This window comes from Nasonia vitripennis, chromosome 3 (assembly GCF_009193385.2).
Source record: "Nasonia vitripennis strain AsymCx chromosome 3, Nvit_psr_1.1, whole genome shotgun sequence".
NCBI classification, from domain to species: domain Eukaryota; kingdom Metazoa; phylum Arthropoda; class Insecta; order Hymenoptera; family Pteromalidae; genus Nasonia; species Nasonia vitripennis.
The window spans coordinates 20,756,852-20,777,074 of record NC_045759.1 but is presented as its reverse complement, the minus strand read 5'-3'; the positions used below and the strand labels follow the sequence as shown (position 1 = coordinate 20,777,074).

Here is a 20,223-nt window from a genome sequence, read left to right as displayed (position 1 = left end):
ATATCAGATGAATGTGATTTATCGTTCGTTCACCAACGGCTTTTTTGATTCAATTCTTTTATTATCACGCGGTACAGAACAATTTTAATAGAAGAGAAATAATCGATTGTACAATCAGTTGTACAAGCTCTTGATGATATTGAACGTACGAATGAAACCGCAAAAGCCGGTACGTACGCAATACTGCCACAATAATTATTCTGTCGTTTGAGTTTGCTCATGATAATTGATTTTTTTCACATGCTTCCATGGATGGGGCTGAAATTATAGCTTTACGCGGATATGGCGATCGAGTTTTCTTATTCTGTTGTAATGCGCGGACGCGTGATTATAAATCAATTAATTTGCACTAATTCTCTTTCAACTTAATTCAATCGATAATAATTGGAATTATGTGTAATATTTTCAATCCTGCTGTTGTATAATATTCAATCCGCTGTATATCGAACAAAAGGTTATAATTTCATAATGCCATCTATGTAATAAAAATAGGTCATTTCACAGCGAACTGGATACAAATAAGCTGCGCAAATAAATACAGCTGATACTTAATTGATTAACACCGCGGCTGCTCGATTCTTTGATGCTATATTCTGCAGCGCTTATGGAATAATTTTTATCAATGATCATTCGTATCGCGGCATTAATTTATTCATATTCGCACACCTTCACTGTTAACTGATTTGACGCGCATTTAATAATTCGTAGTAACTTGTAGCGGGTTCGGTGCGTTTTATAAATAATAAACGATAAGCAGGACGTGCAGGTCGTGAAAATAATTTCCGGGATTTTCGATCGTAAACACGAAGCGAAACCTCTTCAACTTTGCGTGACACATTTACAGAGGATTTCGAACGAATCTTACAATTTGTATTCAATACGAAATTCAGACTCGCACGAAATCACGATCTTATTGTTTAAACATTAAATAAAGCCAGGCGAATCGCAATGATAATATTGAGTGTTATCAAGTTGAAAAATATAACAAGGATATTTTTACTCAAAGTATTTATCAGAATTTCACTGATGTCGATAACCGAAACGTCGTATCTCGCTAAAATAACGCTTCGATCAATAAACGTAAAACTTCGACGACCGTTAGAAAAAAAAAATCTATTCAAATTTCCCATCGCTAAAAATACACCGCAAATCTCGTCTTGAAATCGCTGCACCTGCCCGACACTTCTCGGCCATCGTCCACACCGCCAGCAAGCATCCTCGCTTCGGCTCTCGAGCAATAGACAAACATAAACAACAAGGCTCCAAAGGACCAACGAGCTGTACACACGAGTCCACATCTAAAGAGCTGCAACGAAAGAGAAATCCGCGCCTCTCTTGTTTGCCGGCCTCTCTCGCTGCACTTGTGAGGAAAAGGGGAGAAGGAGGAGGTGGCTGCCCTGCTCCACACACCGGCCGAGTCTATATATTTGCCGGGTGCAGTCGCGAAAATCTTGTGTACGAGCGTATTTTACCCGCGGCAGAGTGACGAAGTGACGCAGAGGCAGTGAGATATTGCGCGGGTGCTGCTTTTCGCGGCTGGAAGCCTTGTCGGGCTTTACAGTGATTCTTTGGGTGAATACCCGGGGCTGCGGCGCTCGATGTGATTGTGCTGAGAGGGGATTTTTTCGAAACTCACGGCAAGTGACTGATTTTTGCTATTCTTATATATATATATATATATATATATATATATATATATATATATATATATATATATATATATTTTAATTTTTTAAATCTTTTCCCAAATTTACATAACTTGCGAGGATTAGAAAAACTGCGCAGACCTACCGCAATCCCAGCGTAACGTAAACTCTTAACAATTATTTTTTGCTTCATTACTCCGAACAATGCAGGAGGAATTTCCAAATCGCGCTCCTCAAATTGCATACCCCAGCAGCCTACATAAAAACCAGCCATAAATTATCTCGTAAACGAACAACCGATCGAAAGTGACTACATTACCTCGAAAAACCGTAAACTCAACTTCCACATACACATACCCGCCCGAAACACTCGTACACTTCCAATTACGTATGCGCCCGGTATAGAGTATAATTGCACAGTAGTCCGCGCGCGTTCTTTCAAACTTTACGAGCAAAACCTAATACGCTCCTTCGAAAGAAAACGAAAGCAGTGAAAGTCCGCGCATACAGCTTCCTTCCCGAGAGCATCGCTGCACACGTCAAGCTGGTAATGACCTCCGCGGGATATTGTGCGGTCGATGTATAGGTATACGTGTCTGTCTGTGTGTACTCGGTCCCGTTGCGGACTGGCCTATATGTGTTTTCTCGCAATTATTTCAATTTGTATGCGTTTTGCCGCGGCGTTGATTGTTCGGGGTGGGGATTATACCGCAGGTGGGTTTTCGACGCGTGTTTGCGCTCGGGCACGGGTGTAATGCGCGCGCTACTGCGATGAATTAGAACTGATTTGGGGAATTTGTCTGTTGCGCGTTTCTTGGTAATTGCGAGCGCGTTATCGCGCGATTATTCTTTCGTCGGCCGCGTGTAATTCGATGAGCTTGAAATTGTGTTTATTCACGCGTAACGAGAGTACAGATGCGCCTCGAATTGCTCGCGTTCGAGTGAATATGCGTCAATCAAAGCCCGCATAGCTTGTATTATATTATATGTTTACAATTATTGCGATGAATAAATTATCGCCGATAACGCTGGCCGACAATTACACGTAATGCGTATAATCAGCCGCGTTGGTTCAACGAACAATAACATGTATCAAAGTAGCGCGCGCGACGGTAGACGCGGGACGTAAACAAGCGTCGGAAAAACAAACGTCTCTCTCTCTCTCTCTCTCTCTCTCTCTCTCGGCAATTCGCGGTCTTCCCAAAATAACCACGAAATGTGCGTGCTCGTATACAACTTTCTCGCGCCGCAAAGCCAGAGCTGTATACGCATCGCAGCAAAGGGCTAAAGTTTTCGTGGTAGAGAGTGAGAGCCGGTCTCTTCTTTTCGCACTATTTTCCGGCTGGTGCAAAGTGGTCCGGGCATTAATTTCCGAGAAACGCCGGCCGCTCAGCGGCCCTCTGCTTTATTTGCGCAGTCTCGCGCGTTCTTCTTCCGACTCGCTGTGCGTCTGCTTTATGGTCTTCGCCGTCGCGAGACGCTAGTGGGAGATACGATGGGGAGAGAGGATGTATACCTCGCGAGAATAAGGGTAGATGTCCGATCCGTTTTTTTTAATCGCGAATGAAGATTCGCTCGTTTCACTTATTGAAATCAATCATTCATTTCGAAGCGCAGTTGCCGGAAAGCATCGCGGAGTACAAATCCGCAGACGTATTTTTGTTCGTCGAAATCAAAGCGAATTCTCCGTCCGAAATAAATTAATGAACAGTCTGTTTACTCTCTCCGCGCCGGCGGAATTCATCTGCACCTGTTTGCGCAAATATATGGCATATCTCTCGCGTTGCAACGTTCGAAAATCCACAAACGGTCTCAAATATTTGCTCGCCGCAACTTCGGCCCCTGAAAGCTTCATCAATACCGTCGCTAAATTTCTGGCGAAGAAGGAAAAAATCGGCTCGCGAGTTGAATCTCGAAAAATCTCGAGAGCAAACAACCCGGCACCTGTATGTGACCCACAAAATATCGCGACTGCTACTGCCCTGTGGGGAAAAACGAGGTGAGAAACGGGGAAAACAAAGCTGTTTATGGACGCTGCCGCAAATTGCGCTGGAAAAACGAAGGCGAGAACGGGCTGCTTATTTTTCCCTCCGTTCTCTTGCGGCTCGGGTCAGAGGAGGCGGTATAATAATGACTGCGGGCTGCGAGAATCTCTGGATTTAATTGCGCGGCGATGATATATAAAAATCGGAACACGCGGTGCGGGCTGAAAGAGATAGCTTTGTAGTCGTGAGTGAAATTTAAACGTGCTTGTACTTTCGAGTTTGAATTCGATACAGTTGACTTTTAATTTCGATAGTTCGATTCCGGTGTGCAATGACGTGCGATCATTATCGCGTTTAAATAGGAGGGGGTCTTCTCCGATATCACAGTAGAATGAATTCACAGTCCGGTAGCGTTTAGAAAGTCGGCTCATAAATCGAGGATACGCGATTAGAAAAGCGCCAGAGGTCCGCACTGACGCAGCGAAAAAATCCTTCCATTATATACCGATATCCCCCTCGAGGAAAACAACCGCGACGACATATTGCAAAGGCCTATTCATATCTCTCGATCTCCAATTCACACTCGGGAAAGCCATAGTCCATTCGAACGATCTTACAGCTGCAGGTAAATGGAAAAGAAAATCCGATGCAAAGCTATGTGGCACACGGATCGTTCCGAGTGTGTATAGAAGCGCTCGTTACCGACGGATTGGCCGGTCGGACGATTAAGCGCTTTGTTACCTTAACGCCCGGCGGTATTTCACGTGGCCGATAGACTGCAGCTTTTTCGCGAATCCGGACTAATTTTTCCTATCGTCGAGCTTGATTGCGATCGGATTTATGGGCTTATATTCGCTTTATCGCTAACGGACATACCTTTCCATGCACAATATCTCTGCGTTGTAAATTGCAGATGAGATTCATGCAGTCGTCGGTGTGCACAGTTCCAAAACTGAATTTAAAATAGCGCGAACCGAATAGCTGTGGGCAAAATTCCTGCTCATCGATTACCGATCAAAAACAGATATACTCGAAATCAGCCAGAAAAATACTCGCGGTAACTAGCAACGGGAGCAGTTTCACGTCTCCAACAATCCGCGAGTAATGCGCCAGTCGCTCGATTTGGGCGATGGCATGCGAGAGAGCGCGCGTGTATAATACGGCTAATTTACGAGCCACGGCGCGTGCGAAATTCGCTCGGGCCCGTCATCGTAAGCTGCAGCTCCTCGCGTCGTTATAATTTCGAGCGCGATTACACCCGCGTACGTGCGTTATCCTATAATATGATACACGTGAATTTTAGGTAATATACTTTTTATTTTTAAATATTCTACCGTGACGCATCGTCTCACCTTCCAGTCTACAATAATCCACCCTCGCGCAAAAGAATTCACGAGTACTGTACAGCCGCGTGCAGTCACGCACACAGCACAACGAGAAAGGGAGAGGGGGATTGATCGCGCTGCAGCGAATCAAGTGGATTGCCGCGGCGCCTTTTCACGGCACACGCTGCTGCAGCAGGGCTTTTAGCCGGCTGCCGGCATTATTCGCCGGGCCTACTATATCGCATGACTCTGCGCGCGAGCTCTCTGCCCGGAGAGGTGAACTAGCTGGAAGGGAATCGGGCCTGCGCGTCGTTTACGAGCCATTAAAAGAAGAGACCGGGATCCGAGAGAGCGGCTTTTTTCTTTTGTGCCGCAGGTGAATTGCGAGAGAGAGAGAGAGAGAGAGAGAGAGAGAGAGAGAGAGAGAGAAAGAGAGAGAGTATTTTGGATTACGCGATTGATGCGAGTGTTTTTTTTTTCAATTGTTCGTTTAAAAGATTAGATAAACTGAGCGATACGATGCGGTGTAGCTGTAGGACCGGCAGCCATTGTTCGACGACAGAAAAAGAAAGCGTCTAGTCCTGAATTCTCCGATCGATTATAGCGGGAAGTCGACGACGACGACGACTCGGCAGTATAGGGGGATATACGTAGGCGCATCGTTACGCCGCGCTCGAACTATCAACTACGGCTATCAATCACCGCGCGCGCGACGTTAATAGAGAAATAAAACCGCAAATTGTCACGGTCATGCTATTTATTGCGTGCGAGTCCGGCCGACGTCGTCTGCTACTGCGAAGAGTCGTTAAATTGGAAAACTTTTTAAATCGAGATCGTGGCTTTAAGTTCGCAAGGCAAAGGGAAGAGACGTACTAAAATCACAATAATCGCTTGTTTTGGGAATAATTTTTCCTGTTGTGCTTTGCCCGCGCCACGGCACGCGGAGAGCTTGTTTAGACTGAGAGTTGAATCGTGCGGCGTGGACTGTTGTGAACACATCGCTCATGAACGAGAAATAAAGTAACGAGATAACGCGGAACCGTTAAGAGGAAGTAAATAACAATACACAACTCATGACAACAATAATGACAATTCGTTCTTGAAATGAGCGTCGACTCACGCGATGCGAGTAATTTGCTCGATTAACACCTTTATTTTAATGTTTACGGTTATAACGTCGTGCATATACCTGTGCAATAGGCGACAAGTGTGCGTCGGGTGTAATGACCTTAATTACGCGCGACGACTCGACTTCTGCAAATGCGCGAAATGATTTAGACTCACGGAGGGATTGGGACAGTCGATTATTGTGAAAGAAGCGTGTCCGAGGAAGTGGTCTTGATGACCGACGGTATGTCGGCGATCGTTTTCGCAACGTCGCTGCTGCTTTTTTTTCTTCAAACACGGACGAGGCACATGCTTATTTATGGGTTATTATAATTTACGGCCCGTGCGCCGATAATTTAGTCGACGTTTTACTACTATATGTGCGTATAGGTAATAGCGATGCCGAAGAAAGCGCGCGATGGTTTTTCGAAAGTGCATTGTGGCACTGATTTCGAGGCGGGTTATTGCGAACTTGATTTACTGCGCGTTTTGCGAAATCGAAGTATTTTTGCATTGATTGGAGATATCTCCGATCTTAACAAACACGGTGACATTTACTTTTTGCAAGCTAGTGATTAAGAGCGACCTAATATTTGAATGTTATACAGGCGATTCTTTTTTCGTAATATGCATTCTTCGTTTGAGCACACGCGTGAAATATCTCTCGTAAACAACTTAATCTAGCCTCGCAAAAATGCAGCGATAAATTAGAGTCTTTACGAGCAGCTGCCGGTAATTCGTTAGAAAGTATGCTACAACCATTTTCCAATAAGTCAGTTTTCTGACTTATTGCTTCTCGGTACGCAACAATTCGCAAATTCGAATTTCGGAATCACCACAATACACTCCGATTTGCACAATTAAACCCTTCGATCGTCGCGAAAAACAGCCGAAAAAGGCACAGCGATAATGAAAGTCTCTCGCATACGCACAGGAACATAAGTATAAGAACAAGGGACGAAAGACGACGATTTTCAGGATTGGCGGAACCGCCATAAATCATAATTGCGACACTCGGCTAAAAAGACGCTAAGTGCCGGGTGCTTTCGCACTCCGGCAAGCACAATGTATGTACGCCGCCGCCGCCGTCGTCGCCGGGGAAAAAGTGGAGGTACGTGCGCGCGGCTGCCAAGTAGCTCTCGCGCTGTGGTCCAGAAGTGTGCGCCACACGATCTGTATGCGATGTATGAGAAATCGTGCGGGTTCATGTCCGACGGCTGCGAAATGGAGAGCGATTTTTAAGGAGGTTCTCTCGATATGCTCGGAATAAATGGAGAGTATACTCACGAGTTTTACGCTCATGAAGGTATGAATAGCCACTTACCTAGAACAGAAAAAGGATCGATTCGTTAGTGAGAGATTGAAATCTCATAAATTTTAATTACTCAAAAAACATCAAAAGATCATTGTTAAAAGTTGCGAAGCATACACTGAGAGAAATGTAGAGTTAGATTAACCGGAAACTCCGGCAGTTTTTACCGGAGCGCTCAAGCAAATCTGCCTTAGCACTACCGCTGTTTTTACCTGGCAGTAAGCATAAGTATAAAAATTGAATATTTAATAAGTGATTCATTGTTTTAGTATGAAAATTGGTTTACAAGTCCTCAGAGTACAGTTTAACGTATTTGTAAATTTTCATGATCCCAAAGCAGAAGGTTTGCTTAGCTCTGACGAGCTTACGGCAACATCGGAATTTAAGGGCAATGCAGGTCTACGGCTTTCAGATAAGCCAAGAGACTTTACAGGTATGTCACATTGTACTCTGAGGGCTTGTAAACCAATATTCATGGCTGAACAATGCATTGATTTATAATTATTTAAATTTTGTGCTTCAGCATAAGTATACAAATTTTGAGGTTACGAGGTTAGGTTGTACATATTGCAATACTTATTCTCAAACCATTCCTAAAACTTTTACAAATTCCACGAAACCAATAGGTCTCTTATGAATTTGTCACTCATTATGATATGATATGCTTAAAAACATAAACATATAAGTAAAACCTCACGTGTTCGGTGCGGCTGATATAGTGCGGGGAGGAGCCAAGCTTGGACTACTGCAAATTCCGGTAGAATCTGCTTGAGTCCACCGCTAAATCAGCTGTGGACGTCCAAGGCTAATACCACAGAAAAATGTACGGCTATTCTAACTCTACATTTCTCTCAGTGTAAATTACAGCCTGGTCATATTCAAGCCCCGAGTTCGCTACGTCTTGTGCTTTTTCTTTATCCTTTGCGCTGCTGCGTATACGTACGTGGATGCTTTGTGCTGATGATTGTCAATCGCGGTGTGTTTGTATTCCGCACACGGTAAACCGATTATAATTTTGACGGCGGAAAATGAAATTTATTTTTACAGCGTTTTATGTTGTAAATTTTAATTATCTTGTCGAGCTTTCGCAAGCCGCAAACAGTTGGATTTACGATCTTTTTTCCAACCTCTCACCACGTACCGTAAACATCGCCACTTTTCACCTCATAATTCCCCCCACATTCAGGGTCTTTGAAAATCTCTCCCCGAGCCTCCACACATAAAAGCCAAATTGAGCGCCTCGACCGCGGCGATTAAGACGTCCAATTCGGAACTTTTACCACCTCGCTCACACGCCCCATGCATACGGAACGCGAAGCGGCTTGACGATCGCGCGTTAAATTTAATCCTCGCGCACGTTTAACGGGGCCGAGTAATCTCGCACGCTTGCGATCATCGCGTGTGCCCTGTAGCTTGAGCCTTGGCGCAGGGCTTAATTGAAATTTATAAGCAGCCGCGCTTTCATTATACACGCGTGCTGCGCGATACTCAAGGGAGAGAGAGAGAGAGAGAGAGAGAGAGAGAGAGAGAGAGAGAGAGAGAGAGAGAGAGAGAGAGAGAGAGGAGTCCGTAAAACAAGCGTAAGGAGAGTCGTTATGGCTTTATTAATTTTTGATGCATGGCCTGTGTACTTTGCGGTAATCTGTCGCCGTTTTGCGCGCGGGCGAAATATTATATATACGTATTCGGCGCAGAGAAGGTGTTGCGCGCGTGTATTTCCGGAGTATGACGAAGTGGTTGTTTACGACGCGGCCTGATTTATGACTGGCGTTTAATACCTCGTGTGTACTGTATTCCGTGTAGTAATGAAATACGAAGTATTTTTTAGCGATAGACAGTGCCAATACGCGGGGGTTCATAATATAACAAGCGTCTCATCATATCCCACGTCATATTTTTCTGGGAGCTCTTAGCGCTATAGAAGTGCGGCAGCAGCGGTGCTCGACACATTCGGGTCATTGTCCTCTCTCGAGCCCGACTACTCCTGTGCGCTGCAGTATCGAGTGATCAAAAATTCATGCACCAAGACGATCTCGCGCGACCGAGAGAGTAATGCATTTTATCCGGGCGGCTATCGACTTTCGATATAGAATTTCGCGCTCGCGCGAGAGAGGCAGCTGCATTCATGCGCCGTATTATAAAAGACACTTAAATTTTTACTGTTTTTCGGAAGCGACCCGCGTTTTTCTCCGACTAGCGTCGCGCGGCGCATTTTGCAATTCATCATCGTGTGCGCCGCTTTTCTCGCGAGTGAATCGTAAAACTGTTCTTTGCCGGCGTCTAACCTACTTTCACGCTCGTTGATTTGTATGTGGAATGCGTTGAATTATCGCGATGCTGGAGAGTTATCGTAGGAATTTAAAATTTTCGTTCTCGATGATTATGCAAAGTTCGTTTTTTCAATACCAAGAGCAGAAAATTGTTATCTTTTCGGAGAAAATCGATGATAACGTTTCTCACACGCTCGTAACTCTCCTAAAAAAACTATATTCCCTCGTCCTCTCGCCACTCCCCGCGATATCTCGAAAATCCGTAGGATCAATGCCGTGAAAGAGCGACTCGGCCGATAAAAGCAAGATGAATTCGGTGCCCGTCCGCATTAAAGGTATTTATAAAGCCCCCGCCGAGTCTGACGAAGGGGCGAACAGTCGATCCTCCTCGAGTCGAGAGAAAGCTAGCCGACGATCGATCAGCGTCGCGCTCATAAATCGCGTCTCGACGATTGTTTCGCTCTCTCTTTCTCTCTCCCATACTCGTGAGGATTTTTTCCTCCTTCAACGCGTAGTCTGGCTTCCTTTTTTCGGAGTTTACACTCGCGCGCCGCGAGGGATATATCGTGCGTTATTTTTGCTTTACGACGCGAGGCGGGGGTGAGCGCAGCCGAGCGGATATACACGCTTGGGCTTGTGTATCTGCAAATTTATCGGCGGAATATTTTCTGCTCTCTCACTCGGCGCTCTATACGTCGGAAGTTTCATTGTGCGCTGGGGCTGCTTGCGATGCCGGGATTTGCGATAGCGTAAATCGCCGATCGATTGTAAATCGGAGCTGAAAATTAATTTTTACCAACACACACACGCGTCCTGAAAAGCCACACGAGGAACCCGCATCGACAGAGGTCAGAACCAACGATGATGCGCGGTGGCATCCGCGTGGAATTATCACACGCGCCACGCGTACCTTCGGCCTAACTATGCACGCAATTAAAAGCCATAGCTCGCGCGGGAAGAGAGACGTGAGGCGAGAGGCCGGCAAACATCTCCAGCGCGCTTTGCATTTAATTGAGAAACTTATGCGATTCGCACGGCTGTAAGCGAGGGATCATCGGTCGACTCTCGAGGCTCGTGCGAATGATAGGCATTTGTGAAAACGATGGCAAAATTGCTCCCGTGCGTTTTCGGTCTTTTGTAAGTTTGTCCGTTATACTGCGTACGGATGATTTATGATTTTTAACATAGACGCTTTTCAGACTGCAGCCATGTACAGCTCGACGGTAACGCAATTCGAGGAAGCTCCGAAGAAGAAGGTCGAGGAAGACTCGGAACCATCTTCTTTGCCGGTCAAAGAGGAGGGTGAGCAACCTTGGATCTGGAGGAACATAATCGGCATCGCGATCCTCCACGTCCTCGCCGTCTACTCATTCGCCACCAGGTATCACGAAGCCAAGCTGGGCACCTGGATATTCAGTGAGTCTCGCTTATCTCTATTTTTATCTCAACGCCGCCAGCTGTTTCCACTCCTAAGCGAGTTTCCAATGATTATCGATTCGCGTTCCTTAATTACCGAGGAAGAAGTACATATTCGCGTGTCGTACGTTTCAAGAGCACTACTGGCAACTTTCCAGAAAACGCTCGTAAAGAGGACAGAGAGCGACAAATGAAAAAAGAAACGAGAGAAATCAGTGCCGTAAACAGGAGACTTATTCTTGCCAGGCGTATAAGCTGCGAGTACAAAGGACATAGTCCTGCTTTTTTCTCCTCGTTTTTCTCTCTCTCTCTCTCTCTCTCTCTCTCTCTCTCTCTCTCTCTCTCTCTCTCTCTCTCTCTCTCTCTCTCTCTCGGGGTGAGCGCAATCATTTCGTCGCTCGTTGGCTTAATCGCGACTTCGAGTACTTTGGCAACGGTCTCAATTGTCTTATCGGAGATCCTGCCAGAGACTCCAATTTTCCACGATAATTCACGAGAGCGAATTGCGGTCTTAGTTGCAACGTGAAAATATACGCACTTTCCCCTAACTGCCGCTGCTGTCGCGTCGTACAAGAAACCTGAGGCGCGTGCTTTATCACGCAGGCAGCGAGTGCTTCCTCTCTCGGGCGGGAGAAAAAGTTTATACTTCGAGCGCATTTTTCCGCATCGGCCCTCCGAGTAATGGCGCGTGTGAGACACGCACGCGCGGCTGCAAATTGCAAAGGCGACGCGCTTTTTCTCGCTGTATACGCGCCGTAGACGCGCGCACCGGAAAGTGTAGCGTAAGCGCCGAGCGAGGTACACGATATAAAGGCTGCCGCGCGCAGGGACGATATACTTGCGCACACTGCAAATAATACGTTTTCGCGGTGGTGGTATAAGATCGTCGGTTATGGAATTAAAGACGCGAGGAAAGGAAAACGAGGGGGAAAAGCTGCAGAATCAGCGAGTAAGTATCTTCGTTTTTAAATCAGTAATTTTAACAGTATATACTTTCGAACTAATTGCTTCTAAATTCCGCACGATAATTTCATTTCATGAAAACTGTACGAACCATCGACCCGCGAAGCCCAGACCCTCGTGCGCAAACACGAGCATCGAAGTAGAAACTGCCTATCGGGCGACATATGTAAACTCGCGTCGTCGCGACGACGTCTCGAGCTCGTAACAACGCTCGAGCATCGTTACGCGCGGCGGTGACCGACGAATAGCAAAGTGGTAGTATCGTCTCCATCCATCCATCCTGTACAATGTGTCTCTTCGACGGGCGGCTGCACATTTCGTATTCCGGACTCCTGCGCGCTCACCGCGTCGCCCCCCCCCCCCCCCTGTTTACGAGATCGCGAGCGTCGACGCTCTCTCGCGTGTGTTTTGGCTTTTATGAACTTTTTGCCAATTGCTCCGCTGACTTCTGTGTGTGGAATTGTTTGCCCGTCTTATTTCCGTTTTATCGGGGCTCGATTCGACGGCTGGCTACTTTTAAACGGAGAGAAGCTTCTTTCATATTTGAACTCGGAGACGATGTTTTACGCGGGGGCGAGATGGAATCGAGTCCTCGCTCGACTGTAATATACGCGGAAAATTTTTTCCTATTCTTCGCGGAAAGAAAATAAAGTCGTCGATTCCTCTTGTTATATAGGTGTATGATAAAAGTAAATTAAAGTAATCCAATAAGTCGTAAATCGTCGAATCGACATTTATGGCGCGAAGTGTAATTTAGCAAGTGAGCGCGATGATTTTTATAGAGACGAATAAAAGCCCCGCAAGAAAATGATATAACCGATAGCGCGGTATTCAAAGTCGCAAAAGATGTTACTCAGCGAACTTAACTTTTCTTTTATCGCGGCGGGCATTAACATGCCCCCGCGGAAGCCCGTAAAGCGATCGCGCAGTAAAGGAGGGCCGCGGCAAATCGCTGATAAATCATCAGCATAAAGACTTTTCCCGTAGGATTTGAAATAAAAAAAAATACAATCAAAGGAACAGCAGCGCCGAGGGAAAATCCATAGCCGTCGCGCATCTCGACACACATAGCGCAACGTCTCTGGCGCGCAAAGTGAAAGCCGCGTGGCCCATATTTGCCGTCGCACAGCCTTAAAACACTTCGGGGAGGAGAGAAAGAGAACGCCCCGCGTGCAGCCCTAAAAGCAATCCTCGCGCGTCACGAAAGCTCTCGAAAATTTATCCCTGCGAACTGGGCTACACTGAGGGGACACGTGCGTAGAGGAGACGAATATTTCCCGGGGAATTGAAGGCGAAGTGCGTTATTTTTCCGGGAGAGGTATTCCGGTGATTTCTACGAACGCAGTCCTTTTGCTTCAGAAGGATGTATATTCGGAGTAATTGTATTCTCAAATTAGATTGGAAGAAGATCGACTTTGTCGTATTGTCTTTTTCGAGAAACGTCAATAAGGGAGGGAGTACCGCCAGATCAAAGGGAAACTTTAATAAAGAACACGAGTCGAGTGATCTTGATAAGCGTGAATAGAATAGGGGCCCTTGCGTGTGCAAGTGGAGTCTTGTAAGAAGAAATTGCCGATGACGGCGTTTTTTGCCCTGATCCATATCCCTCCCAGCATGAAAATTGCTACATTCTTAAATTGTCGGTCTATTCCAGGACTCGAGAGCTTTACTCTTGTTTACGTCGTGAATATAAATCTTTCAAATTACAGGTCCAATTTGGGGGATAACAGCGGGTCTGGGTATCACCGCGGGAGCTCATCGCTTGTGGGCCCATCGAAGCTACTCGGCCAAAACGCCTCTGAGGATATTCCTGGCTATCCTGTACTGCATGGCTGGAATGGTAAGAAACTGCTGTTCCTTAATTGAGTGCTCTAGACGCGCTCTACAATACGCCGCAAATTCGATATCGGTTACAGGCAGCGTCGGCGAACTAGAACGACGGTAAACAAAAGCGCTGAAAGTAAACGCAAACATTTTGATAAACATTTTCTCAACCGTTAATCTTGGCATAAGTCAAGATCGTATTTTTTCTCGAGCAGCGGCGTCTTCGATATTTGTAGTTTATTCACTGCGCAAATACTACGGCGACGTCATGCATATTGAACATCTGACGTTCCAATTTTTGGTGTGTTTCGGATATACGGGAAATTCATTCCGATGCACGTTTTCCGATACTACAACTCGCGCGCTCTTCTTGAATTATTTATCAGAGCTTGTAACCCGAAATGTTTAATCCATTCCGAAAAACCGGCTGTTCGGCTCAATAAACAGACCTACGTATACACCGAAAGAAATCTTGCGATATTCTGCACGCAACTCCTCTCCGCGAAAGTCTTAAACTCGCGAGCCACTCGTTAACGCGCGCGATCCAGAGAAGCTACTCCTTTTCCCGCGGCCGCTTTTTATTCCCAGGCACGCAGCTGAGCTTTTGTTCCGGTGCACTTTGCTTCGTTTTTTTTTTGCTCCTCTCACCCGACCACTTTGTTGTGTTTATTTAGCCACGGTGTGGAGTTTGATTCTTCGAAGAGAGGGTTAGTCGGAATTTTTTCTCTCGGAGAGCAGAGAGCTATACCTGACGCGAATTTCGAGCTTGCGAAGAGATTAACAGTTGGAAAAACATTAGAGGAGTTCGAGATCGAGCTTTCGGTAAATATTCATTATAACGTCGTCAAAATCCTTTTTTTATGCCGCATATGACTATCATAGTTACAGGATCTATTTAGGAAACAGCATTTTTCGTGCGCATACACTCGTTCGAATGAATTATGCCGCGCATAAAGCGGAGCCGCCGCCATAAAGACTCATTCATCGTGTGCTTCTTTTTCCAGTGCGCGATGAGCTTTTGTGTCGGGGAAAAGTTTGCTTTGTTTTGTGGCTCTCTCATTTTCTCTCTCCCAGCGGGAGACTCGCTATAGATATGCCCTCTCGCAGTATTTAATTCCTCTCGTGTGCCGGGGAGCGATGCTCGAAGTCGGCTGCAGAGAGGCGATTTCCACCGGCGTATATATACATAGCACTCGACCTCGATCTTCGAATAATGCCGTGGGATTGTGTAATATACACTGGGATATTTTTGAATATTTTAAAACGCGCGTAATCCTATCACCCGCTGGATGTAAGCTCGATTTGCAAAGCTCAAGCAAGAAGCTTAGTTCGCACGGGGAAAACTGATCATATACTAGAAAATTAGCTCGCATCCATTCTCGTTCTCGTCAAAAAAGCCGCAGCGCTAATTACCGCCATCCACTCGAAAGGGAGAGAGAAAGCTCGAGCTCGATTATTTACAGGCGCTCCATCGCTTCGTTTCACACACAATACGTTAAGCCCGCTCAAACTGCCATAAAGCTCTTAAATTCCATTTCACCGCTGCACGCGCATCTGTTTACCTTTAACTATTTCCCGTAAATATCGCACACCATTAAATTCCACTTCGCTTGCTCGCTCGCTGCCTCTCTCTCTCTCTCTCTCGCGTCTGTTCTCTACTCCAACACACATAACTCGCGAGTCTTACGTATTCTCTCTCTCAAGCGTTTCTCTTTTCCCGAGTTCCACACTCGATAATCCTCTTTATCCTTGCCGAGGAGGGTATACACACAGCTGCGGATCTGCAGTAGGGTAAACAATGCAAAAAGATTCCGCTTAACGACGGTCGAATCTTAACGAAGCCGCGAACTCGCTGTGCAGAGCAGGCGCCATTAAAAGCTCTCTCTCTCTCTCTCTCTCTCTCTCTCTCTCTCTGCTTCTCTCTCGAGTCTTTTCTTTTTGTCTATACCTGCGCTCGCGCGGCCCCGTTTGATAGCGAAACTGCTGGCGTTGCTTCTCCGCTGATAGCCTCGTTTACGCCGCGCTGAGGAAGAACGTGTAAGTGGGTTGTTTTTCGAGGGAAGAACGAGAGGATATCCAGCGGAGGAGTAGGTACATTCAAATGACTCCGTAGGAACGTAGTTCGCTCGCGCTCTTTTTATGCCGTTAGCCTGTACGGTTATGTGCGGTGCGATTTGGGTTTTCCTCGACTGAGGCGTGATGCTTGCTGTTATTTTCTTTGTTATAGCCGCTATTCGGTGTTTTCAACCGATCCTCGATGAATCGACGAAATATTCAGGAGGCATCGTTTTCCCTTTTTGGATATAATTTTTTATTGATAATTTAAGCGAAAAACATGTTTTTCCGACGATTCTGAAAAATATCAAAACACTGCAGGCGCTCTCCGTGAAAAAGAAGAACCGCGAGCTTTTTATTAGAGAGAAGCCTTTATTTACCCCGCTTTTCAATCAGCGTCAGTTTCCTGCCGAAGAAACGATCCTCGTTATTTTTAACCGATCGCATCTCTCTCGGACGCTCGCTCGCTTCACGAGCATCTTTACGAGACTCTGCGGTGGCTCGAGTGTCGCTAGGATTTTCCTCAGAGGGAAAGAGAGAGCGGTGTCGGGTCATTTATTTTTCCCGAACGACCAATCCAATATCATGGCTATCCAAAGCCGTATACGAATTTTCCGTGGCGCGTACTTTTACAGCACACAATGCACCAGCAGTAGCCTGGGATATCAAGTGCAATTTCCGCGCTGTACTCTGTTTCGAGTCGAGAGACAGTAGAATGGCGGAGGTGCTTGTGGAAAGCTCGGATTTTTATTCGGGATGAAGTGGTTTATTAGAGATATTTAAAAGCGTTGGAGAATTTTAAACGAGTTACACAAATTTCGATGAAGATCGATGATTAATCTTTTTGATACATTCCATATTTTGATAAAGGGGAGCCGAAAAAAGTTTTCAATCGCGCAAAAATATATGGCAAGCAATCCCGCGAAATCTCTCGACAGAGGCCAAACAGAAATACGCGGAGATAAGTAAGGCGAATCGAGACGGATACGGCTTCCATCGAGCAGATCGCGTCTATAGAGAGCCCGAAAGACGGATAACGAAACAAGAGAAAAATACCGCGTGCCGAAGGAATCGCATGAAATAGAGAGGACGCGGAGAGCGGAAAAATGAAAAAGCGAGGAGGAGAAGCTGGGCGCGAATCAAGTGTTATCGCGGCTCGTATCGGAAATAGCCGCCGAGAGAAGCCGTGTGTGTATACACCCACACGAACTCGGTGTAAATCGAGACGAGGAAGGAGCTCCGGAAGAGATCCGGCAATTTCATTCTTTTTTCGCGCCCCAGCCGAGAAGAGAAAGCGAAACAAATATCTTTCGCTCGAGCGCCGAAATTCGAACGCCACCGGCGAGCTTTTTTGCCCTCCTTGGCTTCTTTTTTCCGCAGATGGCCTTGTAATTGCCGAGCGAGATATCGAGAGCCCGGAAAATGGATCGGTCGCTTTCTTTCGAACTTTATTCAATACGCTCTATCCACTGTCTTCTATACGTGATTTCGACGCTGAATTAATTATTACGACTCACTTTTTTATTTGGATTCCACTCGCGAATTCAGCAGAAATTATTACGTTGAACCATCAAGAAAGCTCGTTCATCACGCAAGATTTTTCGCGAAATTTAATGAATCGTGTACTACACACAAAGAAAGCTCCCGAGTCACACGAGGAATATTTAAGCTCTCGGCGGCCGAATGGAAACGCGCCGCGGGAGATATGAAAAGATACGGAAATAGCTACAGCGAAAAAAGCTCCACTTCTCCGAGTAGTTCGCCGCGAGCACAGCGTATACTTAATGCGCCATCGGCCCCAGGATAAAAGAGCGAGACACGACTGCTGGGGAAGTAATGTATAAAGGAGCATGAAAATTCCGAACGTATTGCAATAAGTCGGGAGAAATTTGTCGCGGTAAAAATTATACGGGAATAAAAAGCGTCGTATATTCTCGCAGACGCACTTCCACAAATGGATCCGGGATCACAGGACCCATCACAAGTTCACGGAGACCGCGGCCGACCCGCACGACGCCAACCGCGGCTTCTTCTTCTCGCACGTGGGCTGGCTGATGATGAAACGTCATCCGGCCGTTAAGAAGTACGGCAGTAAGGTGGACATGAGCGACATCGAGGCCGACCCCGTTATCCAGTTCTTCGACAAGTGAGTATTATCCTCGAGCTTTTTACCAGTAGGGCGAGTCAGCTGCGCACATCGTCCTAAATCATCCCGCGCGGCTATCTCTCCGGGAAGCCATGCGTCAGCCGAAGCTATTCCGATCCTCCGCTCAAACGCTCGATATATCCTCTCGCAGGTACTACGAGCCGATCATGCTGTCCCTCACCTTCGTCATCCCGACGCTTATACCGGTCTACTGCTGGGGCGAGAGCTGGTACTGCGCCATCCACTCGGTCATCATACGCTACGTATGGCTGCTCAACGCGACCTTCCTCGTCAACAGCTTTGCCCACATGTGGGGCAACCGGCCCTACAACAGGTATGTGTGTATGCGTTACGCGTAACCTATTTCTGTCCACGCGCTCGAGGGATGTGGATACTATATACACGTTGCACGCCGGCTCTTACTTATTCAGGGGAGTTTGCGCTCCCGCAGGGAGGGGGGCGTTTCGTGTACTTGAAGAAGACGATGACTTGAAGGGTGGCGCGCGTCAAGTCTCTCGAGGAGACACGCTTGAGAGTTTGTTTCGGATGGAATTTACTGCCGCGTCGAAAGATTGTGTTTTTACGTTTCACTTGCTTTCACCATTGTTTATCGGTTGGAAAATAGTTGAAAAGCAATAAAAATGTGGACTAGATTAAGAAAAACTCGCGTGTACTCGTTCACAGAAACGTCAAGCCGACGGAGAACGCGACGGTGTCGTTCTTCACCCTCGGCGAGGGCTGGCACAACTACCACCACTCGTTCCCCTGGGACTACAAAGCAGCCGAGCTTCCGGGCTACGGTCTCAACGCGAGTACGGGCTTCATCCAGGCGATGGCTTGGTTGGGACTGGCCTACGATCTCAAGACGCCCAGCAAAGAGCTCATCGAGAAGGTCAGCGTGAACAAGGGCGACGGTACCGCCAGCAAGTGGGGCAACGATCACCACAGACGACAGCGAGAACAGCAGAAGAAGGTCAAGACTCGTTGAAGATCGAAATAACTGGTAAGAAGAGTTTAGGAGTTAACGCTGCCGTTGTGCGCAGGAAAATGGGTTATTTATTTCGGTTATAAGTGAATTCAGTGCCTTAAAGATCAAACGCTCGTAAGTCATCATTATTTCTTTGAGAAACCGTAGATCGATTTCTATTCTGGGTATTTTCATTCTAGCACACACGACCTCTGTGAATACACGATGTAATTTAATGTTGATAATTTTGAAGTATGTATATTTCATGAATTAATAAAGTTACCATGTAATAATACACCAAGATATCAAGTTGAAAACCCTTCGACTAACGGAATCCCTTTCAGCACGCGCGATACATCCCTCCGGCGTCGCGTCTCGCGCGGGCAACTTTTTTAAAAACATCTTCCTAGCCCCGTATACAGATCCCCGCGGCTCTCGTGTATCCGTATATATAACACGCATTACCGCGCAGTCTGCAAAGCCCCGAGACTACATCATAATCTCCTTCAGAGATATTAACGACAGCGGAGCGCAGCCTCTTGCATAATTTTAATCAACGTGGCGGCGGCAGTTCACCTCCAGTCAAAGTCAACCCAACAGCAGCAGTGAACCATCTTCCAGGGCAGCAGCAGCCGCAGGCATAACTTTTCCGCATTCAACATTGTTTTTTCCGTCTCTCTCTCTCTCTCTCTCTCTCTCTCTCTCTCTCTCTCTCTCTCTCTCTCTCTCTCTCTCTTTCTCGTCTTTGCGCGCGCTCCGCTTAAATAGAAAGTCAAACCCTAAAAGCGTTTTAATTACGGGCCCGAGCAAGAGCTACTGGGCCCGTAACACACGAAACTTTTAATAAGAAAACGACTCGCGGCTGCTCTCTCGTGGTTTATAAACCCTCCATTAACTTTTCGTAAATAAGAGAGCGAGGAAGAGGCGAAAGAGGCGGGTATAAGCGAGGTAAAAGTCGCCCTGGCGAACTTTACTTATTTCCTGCGTCTATTTTTTTTTCTCTCGCGGGGGCCGCCATCATCCTTGCGCTCTTAGAGACTTAGAGCCGAAGCTTTATATACGCGAAAAAGTCGCTGCGACGGCAGAAAGATTGAATAAAGTAGAGTCGCGAGAGATAAGGAAGAGAAAGAGACTGACCGAAATTACGTGCAGCAGCGAAGCGTGTTCGACTCTGCATGTGGCTGATGGTCGTGAGAGAGCACAGTGA

General features: G+C 46.5%; 2 protein-coding genes across 6 annotated transcripts in view; one reads left to right on the top strand and one right to left on the bottom strand.

Moving 5' to 3' along the window:
• LOC100115398 (follistatin-related protein 5) overlaps positions 1-20,223 on the bottom strand; it is a 156,077-nt gene that overhangs the window by 107,962 nt on the left and 27,892 nt on the right. The gene's annotated exons all lie outside the window — the stretch shown is intronic.
• On the top strand, positions 1,187-19,317 carry LOC100115046 (acyl-CoA Delta(11) desaturase). Of its 2 annotated transcripts, none has more exons than XM_008205130.4 (6): positions 1,187-1,637; positions 10,845-11,061; positions 13,734-13,864; positions 17,844-18,049; positions 18,201-18,383; positions 18,734-19,317. In XM_008205130.4, the coding sequence occupies exons 2-6, from the start codon at positions 10,854-10,856 to the stop codon at positions 19,035-19,037; spliced, it is 1,032 nt and encodes a 343-aa protein (XP_008203352.1). In that variant the 5' UTR covers positions 1,187-1,637; positions 10,845-10,853; the 3' UTR covers positions 19,038-19,317. The 2 variants fall into 2 exon arrangements, with proteins under 2 accessions (XP_008203352.1, XP_001599877.2); XM_001599827.6 differs by having other exon boundaries at positions 1,446-1,637; positions 10,834-11,061.